Here is a 13,984-nt window from a genome sequence, read left to right on the forward strand (position 1 = left end):
CCCATGCCTGGCAGCCTTCTCTTCAGAACCATGTAAGGGCGGAAGGATAGAGCCAGCTCTGCACGTAGTCCTCTGAGTGTGCAAGCACGGGCACTCTGCTCTCCCCACAGTAAGTCAGAAAGTTTGTATTAAAAACATCAGACTGGCCAACAGAAGAAGAGTAGTCAGTTGAGAAATAACGAGCCTTTTCAGATCTGTTGGATTTAAGACGTACCCAAAAAGGTCAGTGCAATTCATATGTGAATTACAGCATTTATTTTCACATCTTTTACAATGAAAGGAACAGGTGGTAGAACATTAACTTTATAGATAAAAGTTGACATAATTGTCCAAATATATCTTCAAATTTACTTAATGTTTTACTGGATTCTTTACAAATTGTGTTTGGAACTTTGAAAAACTGGTTATCACTTCTAAGTACCATAACAAGACAGACTCTAAGTGCACCGTCATGATGTGTCTGGCTTCTCCTGGACAGATCTCAGGATGAGTTTGTTGTGTCTGATGAAAATCCAGATGAAAGTGAAGAAGAGCCACCATCCAATGAGGACAGTGACACTGACTTCTGTAGCCGAAGACTGAGGCGGCATCCTTCTCGGCCAATGAGGCAAAGCAGGCGTTTGCGGAGAAAGACCCAAAAGAAGAAGTACTCCGATGACGATGAAGAAGAAGAAGAAGAAGAAGAAGAATCTGAAGAGAATAGTAGAGACTCTGGTAAAAATGCCTTCTGTCTGTATCAGAGCAACTCGGTTACTTCTGTGACTTCTGGAGTCACAAGGTGTTGAAGTCATTCAGCTGTGACATAAGCGTCCTGATGAGACTCTGAAATCCTTTTCTTATGACTTGCTAGTAGTGTATTACATACAGAGCTTTCTGAAAAATTTCACACAAATTAATTAATGTTTCCTTCAAGCCAAACTCTTTTAGAATGATAAATTGTGATAAATCCTTCTGGTGCCACTTATTTCTGAGAATATTTTCAGATGTTAGAAAGTGAATAACCAGTTAACCCAGTACACAGCAGGACTTCTTAGCTTTTCTACTCACAACATTTATTCCAGAGAAGGTTTTACACGACTTCTAGTACATACTCAAACATTGACTGATAATAAAATCCTAAAAATATTTTCTTTTTTTAATGTTATTTTTTTCCATGCATTGGTTTTGTGTCTGTGGGGGTATCAGATCCCCTGCAACTTGAGTTACAGACAATTTTGAGCTCCCACGTGGGTGCTGGGAATTGAACCCAGATCCTCTGGAAGAACAGCCAGTGCTCTTAACTGCTGAGCCATCTCTTCATCTCCAAATAAGTTTGTTTTTAAAGCAGTTCTTTAGGTCTAGACATGGTGGCCCATGCCTCTAATACCAGAAATTGGGCAGTAGGTAGGAAGGGAAGGAGAGAGGGAGGGAAGGAGAGAGAGAGAAAGAGGGAGGGAGGGAGGGAGAGAAGAAGGAAGGAAGGGAGGAAGGAAGGAAGGGAGGAAGGAAGGAAGGGAGGAAGGAAGGAAGGAAGGAAGGAAGGAAGAGAGATCTACCTGTCTCCGCCTCACAAATGCTGGGATGAAAAGTGTGGACAATCATTGCCTGGTTCTGAATATTATTTTAAAAGAAAATCAGATTTATATATCTTAATCAACTAAATTTTTACAACTAAACTCTAGTAACCTTGTATTTTTATAGCATAAGCTAAAGTATACTTCTACCAATGGATTTAAATTTTGTAATTTTTTTTTAATTCCCTTTTTTTTTTAAACAGAAAGTGACTTTAGCGATGATTTTAGTGACGAGTTTGTAGAAACCCGGCGAAGGCGATCAAGAAGGAACCAGAAAAGACAAATTAACTACAAAGAAGATTCGGAAAGTGATGGTTCCCAGAAAAGTCTCCGACGTGGTAAAGAGATCCGGCGAGTTCACAAGCGCAGACTTTCCAGCTCAGAGAGCGAAGGTAAGTGGTATCCTGTGTGGGGAGCAGGGCATAGCAGAAATGGACGCTGCCTAGAAAGAAATGTGCTCAAGCTTTACTTTACTTTAAAATGCATACAGTCGCTGATGTCATTAGGATGAAACAAGTTTCATTCTCCTGTTATTAATTATAATTGAAATAAATGACTCAATAGGATACTAATTTTTAAAGGTTCCATTGTATGAAGTTTTCATACAATGTGATTTACTCTGCTCCTTTTTGTCTTGTTCCAGTTTGAAATAACTTCCTATGTACTGAGTAGTAGCTAAGCTCTTTCAAACCAAATTACCTATTGTCCTTCTGTAGTTTCAGTATTTTATCTGGGATCGCTTTTATGTAATAACTTGAGTTGTGCTATATCAGAAGTGTTTAAAATTGTTCAAAGCATTCATAGCTGGGCAGTGGTGGTGCACGCCTTTAATCCCAGCACTTGTAAGGCAGAGACTAGTGGATCTCTGAGTTCAAGGCCAGCCTAGTCTATAGTGTGAGTTCTAGGACAGCCAGGAATACACACAAAAGAACACTGGTCTCGAATACCTCCCTCCTCAAATTCATTTGTTGTAGAGGTTGCTTGGTGCTTAAGAGAATCTCTTGCTCTCCCAGAGGGCAAAGTCTAGTTCCTAACAACCACAGCAGGCAGCTCAGAACCACACATAACTCCCAACTTCAAGGACTCTGATGCCTTCTGATGTTTACAGGACACTGGCACACACAGACACACATGCGAAGACATAAAAATAAGTAGATCTTTAGAAATGTTCAATAAGAACTTATGACACCCACTTCATTGTTAATTTAGACCCCTAAGTTCATTTTGAAAGATGCTGACTCTTTTTAAGCATTTAATCTTTCATTGTCTATTTATGATGTGCTTTGAATATTGCTTTTACAAATTAAATGTGAAGTAAATGTTTGAAAGTATGAGAACAGGAAAAATGTGGATGTAGGAGACTAGTTCTCTTGTCCTCTGAAGGAGGAGTGGCCCTCATAGGTGGAATGCCTACCTCAGAGTCTGAGATGACTGCCCAGCACAGTCAGGGTTACAGAAGGAAGGTCAGTCAGGGTTGTTAATACTGAGTGTGTCATAAAGATGTCAGCTACAGTGTACTTGGTGACATAAGTAAGCAGTGTTGCAGATCGGGTTTTATTAGAAGATGGTCATGTCTGCATATTTACATATTGTCTATGCCTTCTTTCCTAAAAAATGAGTAGTTGAGATAGAACACGAGGTCTCACCTACATAAATAAATACACTCTCAGATCATCTCAGAGCTGTCTTGCTTATTTTCTACAATAATTAGACTATTCTGTGTTAATGCTGATTAATTCAGTAATACTATCCTCATGTGGCTGTGGAACACTTGAAATTTAGCTGGCTTGAGCATGGAACTAAGTGCTATTTAATTTTAATTAATTTAAATTCATCACACGACTAGTGTCTATTAAGCAAATGGGCCATTGTATGGATTATGAGTTTGCTTTGTGTGATATAGGAAGTGCAGTGGAGTAGTTTGATCTCATGTGGGTTCTAGTTTGCTAGAGTACCTATACTATGAGTAGATTAAAGAGGGGGGAAAAGACAGTAGCTTGGAGAGCAGGAGTCCCAGTCTGAGATGATGGGTGTGCAGCTAGGTTCATACTTGTAAGAGGGAAAATCGTTATGGATGTTTGTATTTTAAAATTTAACTTTTGTGTGTGTGTGTGTGTGTGTGTGTGCACGTGCGCACACACGCAGTACATGGGTACTTTGTATCTATGAATGCCAATAGAGGGCAACAGATCCCCTGGAACTGGAATTACAAGTGCTCATTGTTCCTTTGCAAATGGGTATCAGGAGTAGCTTGTGCTCTTAACTGCCAAGCCATTGCTCCAGCTTTCCAAGGATCATTTTGTTTTAGACCAAAAGCATTTACTCTTTGTTGAATGAGAAATCAAGGTGAACTAAGCTTTAAGAACCAAACTGCTGCAAGGCCTTTAGGAGCTTTTTTGTTCACATTAGATTTAAGACGACTCTTTAAATACCCAAACATACATGCTAAAGGCTAATCTAGGGCTGGAGAGATGGCTCCATAGTTAAGTGCACTGACTGCTCTTCCAGAGGTCCTGAGTTCAATTCCCAGCAACCACATGGTGGCTCACACCCATCTGATGCCCTCTTCTGGTGTGTCTGAAGACAGCTACAGTGTACTTGTATATAATAAATACATTTTTTAAAAAAAAAGCTAATCTAGAATTTAGTTTGCCTAAACCAGGAGCCTCATCAGTTTGTAAATGTGTGTGTAGCCCAAAGACTTGGTGAGATGACTCACAAACCAAATACAGATCACAGGAGGACATTCACAGTTCACAGTTTACCAGAGGATGTTGCATCCCCTAAGAGTGCACAGAGTGATTTTGCCTAGTGATTTCTTTTTGGTTTTTGGTGTTTTGAGAAGGATTTAATATAACCCAAGGTATCCTTGAACTTTTGATCTTCTTATACTTCCCAAGAATGGGGATTATAGGTATGTGCCACCTTCCTTCAGTTTAATCTTTCCTTATTAATTTGTGTGACTCCTCAATTTTAGGACTAAGGGAAGGAGTTTCCCAGATGGTGGCCAATGATCTTCCCTTAATTCAAGAACCATCACATGCCCCTCTTCTTTGACTCCCCCAAGAAATCTACTCTCCCCTAAAATCAGAAGTAAAATACACAATGGATATCACTAAACATTGTTACAGATGGATGTGGGAGTTCGATTCTATCATATCAGTCAATTTAACAGAGCAGTAGTTTCATAAGAGCTGAGGATGGGGTTGGTATGGGAAAGAAAGTACTTGAATGTGTTTATGTTAACTGTGCCAACAGCTTAAATGTTTATTTATTCTAGAGAGCTACATGTCCAAGAACTCTGAAGATGATGAACTAACAAAAGAATCTAAGCGATCCATTCGGAAACGGGGCCGAAGCACAGGTGAATATTCAGAAGCAGATGAGGAGGAGGAGGAGGAAGGCAAACCATCCCGCAAGCGGCTACACCGGATAGAGACAGACGAGGAGAGCTGTGACAGTGCTCATGGGGATGCAGACCAGCCTGCCCGTGAGAGCCAGGCCAGTGTCCTACCCTCAGAGCAAGAGAGCAGCAAGAAGCCGTATCGGATAGAGAGTGATGAAGAAGAGGACTTTGAAAACGTGGGCAAAGTAGGGAGCCCGTTGGACTACAGCCTAGTAGACTTGCCTTCCACCAATGGACAGAGCCCTGGCAAGGCCATTGAGAACTTGATGGGCAAAGCAACTGAAAAGTCCCAGACCCCCAAGGACAATGGCACAGCCAGTGCAAATCTAGCCCCTAATGGGACAAGTGGTGGACAGGAGGTGGGGGCACCAGAAGAGGATGAAGATGAGCTTTTGCGAGTGACTGACCTTGTTGATTATGTCTGTAACAGTGAACAGTTATAAGACTCCTTTCCATTTCTGTGCTAATTTATTCCACGGTAGCTCTCACACCAGCGGGCCAGTTAGTAAAGCTGTTTAATTTTTCCTAGAAAACTCCACTACAGAACGACTTTTTAGAAGAAAAATTTCAACAAATCTTGAAGTCTTTCTGGGAAGTGACCAGTTTTGAACTTTGAAGATTAATAATTGCTGTAAATTCCTTTTGATTTTTCTTTTTCCAAGTTCATGGTCCTTGGTAATTTCATTCATGGGAAAAAATCTTATTATAATAACAACAAAGATTTGTATATTTTTGACTTTATATTTCCTGAGCTCTCCTGACTTTGTGAAAAGGGTGGATATGAATGCATTCCAAATCTGTGAGGGCCCAAAACAGAATTTAGGGTGGGAGAAAGCACTTGTGCTTTAGCTTTTCATATTAAATATATATTATATTTAAACATTCATGGCATAGATGATGATTAACGAACTGTTTAAAAGTTCCTGTCTGTACTGTTGCAGTTTGAGTATTGTAGATAACATCACACATACATCACTTAGTAATAGCTTTTGTGACATCAATTGGTTTACTATTGGAGTTACCACACTTTAAATAAAAAAGAGACCCTGGAAGAACCATCATAAAAACACTTTAACCTAAGTTTCTATTATAGCAGAGTTTCTTGTTATTAAAAAAGAAGTCATCTGGAAAGCATTTGGATAGTAAAATGTATAGTGAAGCTTTGACAACCAGATTGTGCTAACAGAATCTTTTCAATAGCTTTTCAGCTGTTGTAATAAATTAGATGGCCTCTACTATATTGGGCCAGGTGGGCAAATAGTGAGACAAGTGGTCTTTCCCTACAATCCAGGCACAATACAAACTTGCCAGTAGTGTTAATTCTTCAGGCCACATGGTGTTCACCATCTGAGATGTTATTTTTTAATATGATACATCTAAAGCTAGCAGGGAGATGCTAAGCTGTGTATTTTAGCACATTTGAAGACTGAGAATGGATTTTCAGGTGAATTTTAACTGGTTTATTCTTGCCCTTACTATCTGCTTCAAATTGAAGTCTACAAACAAAGCAGTTCCTTTGGGAGGTTTTTAGTTTTGAGTTTAAGCATGTGTATAGTGTGTGATTTGTATGGTGTGTGTGTGTGTTTGTGTGTGTGTGTGTGTGTGTGTGTGTGTGTTGGAATTTTCTATCTGCCTGGATATATTAGCAGGGTTTGAATGTAGTTTTGGCCTTTGGCCATTATATACTTCTATTAAAATCCATTAATAGTCACACAAGCAACAGAATTGAATGAGAACCGCTGATATACTTAATAAGTATAATTTCCATTTTAAACATCTCAACACTTTAAGGATAAGCCCTTTGCTTCAAGAATAGGCGGTTTTTAAATTAATGTAACATAGCTGACACTAAAATATGAACTTATGTCTTAGTTTCTGGTACAGTTGTGAGGTTTCAGGCCCAGCCCTAACTGTACAGCTGTAGTGTTTGTGATTCGCCTTGCTTGGCGCACCCTGAAGCCTTCGTTTCAGCATTGCTTCAGTGTGTGCTAGTGCCCTGATATTGGGGTTTTCTGTTCCAGTGTTGTCTGTTGCCGGCAATAGACATGCTGTATCTGCTGCTGGCTCAAGGAATTTCACCTTTCTTTCAGATTAAGCATTATATGTAGTCAATATGCAGGAAACCTCTTCTTTTTTTTTTATTATTGAAAGCTGGCATTCGACTTGTGTCACAAAGACCTGACACTTTATGCTCCTACTTTCTGTTCCTTGATAGATAAACTCTTAAATCTTCTCTCCTGGCCTTTAAAATTTAGTGCTGATTTTTTTTCAGGTACTTGATTTTGGTTTCACTTTACTTCCATAGAACTTGAGCGTTAACGTTTGCTTTGATTGTAGCAGTGAACTTATATTTGTGTAACAATAAAACAATGAAAGCAGTCTAATAAAAGAAGGATGCAACGGCCACTGCAGAGCCCGCTGTGGCTTCATCTTGAAACAGTGTTGTGCTGGAAGGACAGGGCAGGCTTACATTCACAGTGAAGGACTAAAAAGGAACCACAGTTATTTGCATAACTTCCTTCCTAGCTGTTGCGTTACTTGAAAATCAGCTAAGAGTAAAGTTTTTACCTGTCTAGCACAGACAGGCAGAAGGATTCCTACTACTGTGCGGTAAGTGGTTTCTGCTCCCAGTCTCAGGAGGTTTCAGTCCTGCAGTCAGGCAATGCCACTGTGCTGTAGAAAATCTCCCATGTGCCTGTCTCTGCACACGCCAGCTCTTGCATCCACCTATCAATTCTATTAATCGTTTACCCAGATGATAAGAAATAGTTAATGGTTAGATAACTCAACAGCATGCAGAATGTGAAGTAACTTCTTACTCTTCTGCTATGGGAAACCTACATAATTTTACTGTAATTTTACTGTAAAGACTGAGTATTCCACTTAGCAGATGTCCCATTGACTTGAGTTTCAAAACCACTTGTGCTACCTGATCCTTACTCAACTTGAGTGTCAACTTCCTAATGAGTGTCTCCCTTCTAACTTTACATTCTCATTAGACCAACTGGCGATAAAGAGTAATCCAGGCAGCTAATATTACCAATTTTTAGTATCCAGCTACTTCTGCTTGGGTTTTTGTTATTTCTATTCATGTTGGAGATGGAATTCAGGGCTTCATGCATACTGGGTAAGTGTTCTAACGCTGGGCTAGAACTCTTGTCCTGCTTAGTGTTCTGATTCAGTCCCTATAAGTCTGTTTTCTTTCAGATATACTCAAATGGAAGATGTTCTCCCATGAGGTTTCTGTTGCTGCTGTCAAAATAAATGTTCTGTATCAAAAATCCTGATGAAACCATTGACGACTGGGGGATGGAAAGGCAGTCATGTAGACTTATCTTTAATCCTTAATAGATTCAGATCTGTAATAGATTTTTACAATTTCTCCTTTGAATAACTTCAGTGACCCCCCTCCCTTTTGAAATACAGATGTTGAACTTGTATCAAAGGCTCCCAGTGTCAGACTCCTAGTCTACAGCACATGCGTTAAGGGGAGATACAGAGTAGTATTCAAAGTGTTTAGCTTGCCATTTCCGTGAAGTTTGAGAGGTAGCCAGATTTTTACAGTTCCAGAGCTTAGAATTGAAATAGTGTATGAAAATGACTCAGACTGGTTTTATATGTGTGATGATATCGTGTTTATTGTAGAATGTTACTGCAAAGTCATGTGTTTTCAACAATACACATGACACACTGAGGTTGTTTCCTTGACATCTTTTTCCAATTGGTCAAGGTTGCAGATATAGAGGATAAAACGTTGCATTGAGAATGAATTCATGTTTACTGGTAACTCATGTTTTAAAAAGTGATCTGCCAAAGAACCAAGAACTTCAGATACTAATAAAATTGTTGTGGGGGAAGAGATTTTTAAAAGGATGTTATTACCTTTATCTTTCTAGTTGATAGAACTTATCCTATATAATAAACATTGAAGCAAAGTGAATATAATAAGAAAAATGTGGACACTTGTTTGTTTAAATAGAGAGTTAAAATAATGGAGAATGTGTCAGTAGTTTTTAAGTGGGGTGAGTGGCATTCCCTTTGTGACAAGAATACCTGTTTAGCCTCGTTGATAAGCATGAAGTGTTAGCCCTCACTGGTTCTACCAGAAAACAGGAAGCACCGAACAGATCTTTAACTCTCCACTGCCAGCCGCTGCAGCAGAGCAGGCCTTCAGTTCAGGGTGGTGTCTTAGCTTTAGAACAAATGCTCAGTGATTTTTCTTATGAGATGTGTACATATACACATTCTGGATAACTATTAGGATGCAGAATTCATCATGAACTGAGTTACTAAAAGTATAAGGGAAATAATTGTGACAATTATGAATATGATTCAACTATAGAAGGTTTCAAGAAAAAATAGTTTTTCTTGATGATTTGACATTGTCAAAGCATCTCTGGTTCTCTTAAGAAGCAGAGAATGCCAAGACCACATGTATGCTGTAATCTACATAGTCCTTGTCTGTTAATATGATCCATTACTGAACTCAGAATGAGATTCATTCCTATTTTATCCACCATTTCCAGAGAAATCCTGGAAGTGTCACACAAGCTAGCTGCTTTATTTTCTCAGTTTTCATCCTGATCCTGAGAGAAATCCAGTTTTAAACTGGATTATTATATTATGCTTCCACTTAATTTCAAAATATTTTGCTCTAACTTAAATGAGGTAACCTTTTTTTGAGTGCCAAGGTTTACTAAATAACCGGCTGTATAACACTGAGGACATCCATTCCCATGTAAACAGTCATAGCCAAATTAAGGTGGTCGTGATGGAGCCATGTCAGATTGTACATCAACCCTTGTTACTCACACAGACCCTCGCAGGTCCCTGAAGTCTCCCACTGCTGGTCATGTGCACAGCTCCCTGCCCCACTTCACATTTATACCACTTTGCCCTAGAAGACTGTTCTGCCACACTCACCTTAGGGGTTTCAGTTCATGTACGTGTTGCTCTTAATAATGTTTTAGATACATCTATCCCGTATATGTAACAGATTACCAGATGAGTGGGGAATTATTAAGCTCTAGATATTTTGAATGAGGAAAAAAATTAAAGAACTGTATTTTTGGAGTTTGGGGTGTTTTTTTGGTTTTTGGTTTTTGCCAAACTAGCACAAGCTAGGTAATGTGCAAAGGACTGAGTATCCGCCCTGTTGTTTTTGTCACTGGATGAAATAAGAATGAGCTTATTTATCTATAATTTTCTTGACTTTTATCAGTTTTGGAAGGAGTCTAACTTAAGCATTTGGGGTTTGTTTGATCTGTATTTATTGCATCCTGGTCATAAGCCAGGAGCCTGCATGTTATGTTTATGGCAGCCAGAACAAAGCCACGTGGAACTTAATGGCTCAAGATCTTCTAAATGATTTAACTTATTTTGTACGTTGCAAAAAAAAAAGAGTTTATTTTGCTCTAGAGTCACATTTTTTTATAACTGTACAGCTTCTAAGGGATGAGAGGTGGGGAAATACCCTAAAATAGGATGTAGATTTTTACAGTTGTGTTTATGCTAGAACATCTATGGGAGCATTATGTAATTAAACCTCAAATTGTTTAAAACCTTGTGCCATGGTCTTTTTCGTTACATTGCCCTTTAGCAGAGTTGGTACATGTCAATACTGCACTGCTGTGTGGACAAGCCTTGAGATTAGATTAATTCCTCTTTCCAAAGCTTTCATACCATTGCATGAGTTACCTCCCTACACACCACACTGCGCGCGCACGCAAACACACACACACACACACACACACACACACACACACAGAGTTCCTGTTAGTGTAAATGGATCTTCAGGATCAGTATAACTTAACATGCAAACCCTGGCTATCAGCAACTTTATTCTTTCGGTGCATGACTTTGTGGTGCTGTCTAGGGTGTTACTAATGTTGGTGTGTTTTGTTCTCTTATCAAAGTAGCTTCTTGGTCATAGTGTCTGAATAGTACCTTGCCCAAAACCCCCATTGAGTTTTATGTGCACTTTAAGAAGGGATGTCCTGTGTTGAGATGGAGATGGGAACAGGGCAGGGACAATTTCTTATGTGTAAGAGAAGGGAAAGCTAGAATTGTTGACTATTCTGTAGACTTACCTAACTCCATGCAAATAACTTGCTGAAACTTGGCAAGAAAGGAAATCATATTAAGCTTTCTGTCCCTCCGTATTTGGTAAGTAATTTTATAATCTATTAGAACTACTGCTGCTGGCAGTCTTCCCTGGCACATTTTCCTATGCTATAGCCACACCTTGTTAAATGTCAGTACTTTTTTCCCCCCAGCTATCTGGTAATTTTACCATTATGATTTACTACTGGATAGCACAAATGTAATTCCTCTAAATGTGTCAATTTCCAAGTAACCATCTGTTGGCAACAAGTTTGGGACATAATTTTCTTTGCTATTTTTATCCATTTGGAAACTTAGGGACCATGAGTTTCAATGTGAAGAGTATTAATTCCAGCTAAGAGTTTGTAAATTGCCTTATTTTACCATCTCACTTTGATTTTAAAGTAGTAACTAAGTTCCAGGAAGCACCTAATCAGAACATGTCTTGGGTTTAAGATGTGTTTATTTGGAATACTTTATTTTCCCTATGCATAAAAGAAAAATATTGCTGGAATAGTTCTCCAACTATTGTTTTTAGATAAGAGCTGAAGCAGAAGCGCCAAGACTGGCAGTCGACTAACCCTTGAGGTAATTAGGATCATGCTGTTAGTCACATAATAATGTACTGCACATGTGAATGAGGTGCAGAGATCTGCAATGGTGACTCTGCTGACACAAGGAAAGGTTGTGTATGGAGAGTATGGCAGGTCCTGAGCTTCATGCTTCAGGAGTGTTAGAACTATAGTATATAGTTGTCTAAATACAATATTTCTTGTGACAACCAAAATATGTTGTGGCTGGTGCCAATATTTTTGTTAATGAAATGTTGAATGTCGCATTACAGTCTGATCAGAATTCTCAGTGTAATAAGCCAGGCCTAAGCCATTTTATAGCTATTGGCCTAACTGTGTAACTTTTTTTTCAAAATGTTTTATTATAATACTTGTCATTTCTTTTACTTAATATATGTTGTCATAATAAAAAGTTTAAATAAGTTGATGTAGCATTGTGTTTGAAAACATAGTTTATGTAAAAATTGTGTGGCATTATAGAAAGCTTAGAATTTTCAATAACTGTTTGTAAAAGGTGAAGATGTTTTGTATCACCCAGGAATGGACTGCTATTTCATGATCTAGGAAGCAAATCTGTAAGTAGATCAACCTCCTAAAAATAGTTTTTAAGGCTACCTGTCAACTAGATATAAACATACACGAGAGCACTATTGGTTTTTGTTACTTACCTCTGGAGAGCTGGAGGCCTTCCTTCCAAACAGCCCTCTGCGGACACAAGTATACTACAAGTCAACAGCACGCTTGTGTGCGCGCACGTGCATGTGTACGTGTGTGTGTGTGTGTGTGTGTGTGTGTGTGTGTTTTAGCCAGCAAGCTACCAGAGTGTGTCATTACTTGAAATCCTAACCTGAAGCTACCAATTAACATTTAGATTAAGAATGTGAATCAAGACTTCACTTTATGGAATTAATGCTGGTTTCTGGTCTGTTACAATGCTTATGAGCAATTTGACATTTTTAAAACAATCAGCTAAGAAATGACAGCTATGATAGGCTTAACTTTTTTTTCATCTTTTTAAAAATATTTTTGTATATCGTTACTTTATCTGTAGGTACGCCTGTTTAACAATATACATGCACGGTGTCCTTGGAGATCAGGTCAGTGGATCCCCTAAACTGAACAGTTGTGAGCCACCATGTGAGTGCTGGGTATTAATTACACCCTGGTCCTCAGAAAGATTGGCTTGTTTGTACTCTAAACTGCCAAGCCATCTTTTTAAACCACAGCCCTAACAATTTAAGAGTCTTAGTTGAGCATGGGACTAGAACATAGCTGTTAACTTTTGTCTTAGATTAAGAGACCTGAGGATTTGATGCACTAAACAGTGATCATTTAGTAGCTATAGAATTACAATAAAACTATTTTAATGAAATTAAATGTTAGATATTAGGTCCCTTCTGGGTGAGATAAATCCTTATGTAATTTTGACTGAATAAGTTTAAGGTTACCCAAAGCCTAAATGTCAGAGAATACTAAAAGAATGTGACCTAGTGTATACAGTAGTGCTTACAGTCATCTCCTACAGGAAAAGGTAGCTAGAACCTAAATTCAAGTTTGTGGTATAGACCACCTTCCCTGTCCAGTAACTCTTGCCCATCTCAGAACCACTTGACCCAGTTTCCATCTTTCTAGCTGGCCCTGAGAAGACTGCAGCAGCACCTCTGTGTCTGTGACTTGGCAGCCTTCCTGCTGCCTTTGGGCTTTTCTCCTTTCAATTCTCTTTGTCTCTGACCTCCCTTCTTCTGAGTATTCCTCTTTATATGAAGTTCTAATTTGCAGCAAAAAAAAAAAAAAGATGGTTATGTTCTCATTTAATCTGTCTTCTATTTCTTGCTTAATTTTCAGTGTTTAAAATGAACAGATCCTAGAATTTTTAAACTGTATTTAAAAGTTTCTTCAAAAATGTCATTAGTTTCTAGGAGGAATTCCAAGAAGCCAATAGGCTCTGTGTCAATCGTGAATTCCACCATCAGAAACTGTTACAAAATGCTGACATAAGAGGAAAGAGGGCCCTCCCCCCCATGCTTTGGTTCTCTGATTTTCTATTGAAAGCTTGTTTTGTCTGCTCGATAACATTCTACATTCTAATGGGGCACCTGTAGCTGTATTATGATCTCTCCAAACAAAACATTTTATTTTACTGTAGGGCCAAAAATAAATACTGATAAACCTCATTAGAACATGGGCCTCAGCTCTAATAATAGTAACTCTGGTCAAATAAGAATGGGTTTGTAAGCTTAACTCTTACTGTTAGTAAAAGGTAGGCGCCTTTATACCCTCTCATCTTTATAGGGCTCTGTCGATTGTTTCTAGGTGATGGTTTACATTAAATTGCTGGAGTCTCAATGCAA

At 38.7% G+C, this 13,984-nt stretch overlaps 1 protein-coding gene across 2 annotated transcripts in view; it reads left to right on the forward strand.

The window, feature by feature from the left end:
* Window positions 1–12,055, forward strand: part of Rsf1 (remodeling and spacing factor 1) — a 122,731-nt gene extending 110,676 nt beyond the window's left edge. Inside the window, exons 15-17 of one of the 2 annotated variants that reach the window (XM_063262798.1) lie at window positions 479–714; window positions 1,757–1,945; window positions 4,834–12,055. In XM_063262798.1, coding sequence (XP_063118868.1) covers window positions 479–714; window positions 1,757–1,945; window positions 4,834–5,402 — 994 coding nt within the window. In that variant the 3' untranslated portion in view covers window positions 5,403–12,055. The remainder of the gene's footprint in view (window positions 1–478; window positions 715–1,756; window positions 1,946–4,833) is intronic. The other variant, NM_001427468.1, reaches the window with a different exon arrangement.
* The last annotated feature ends 1,929 nt before the right edge of the window (window positions 12,056–13,984 follow it).

This window comes from Rattus norvegicus, chromosome 1 (assembly GCF_036323735.1).
Source record: "Rattus norvegicus strain BN/NHsdMcwi chromosome 1, GRCr8, whole genome shotgun sequence".
NCBI lineage: Eukaryota > Metazoa > Chordata > Mammalia > Rodentia > Muridae > Rattus > Rattus norvegicus.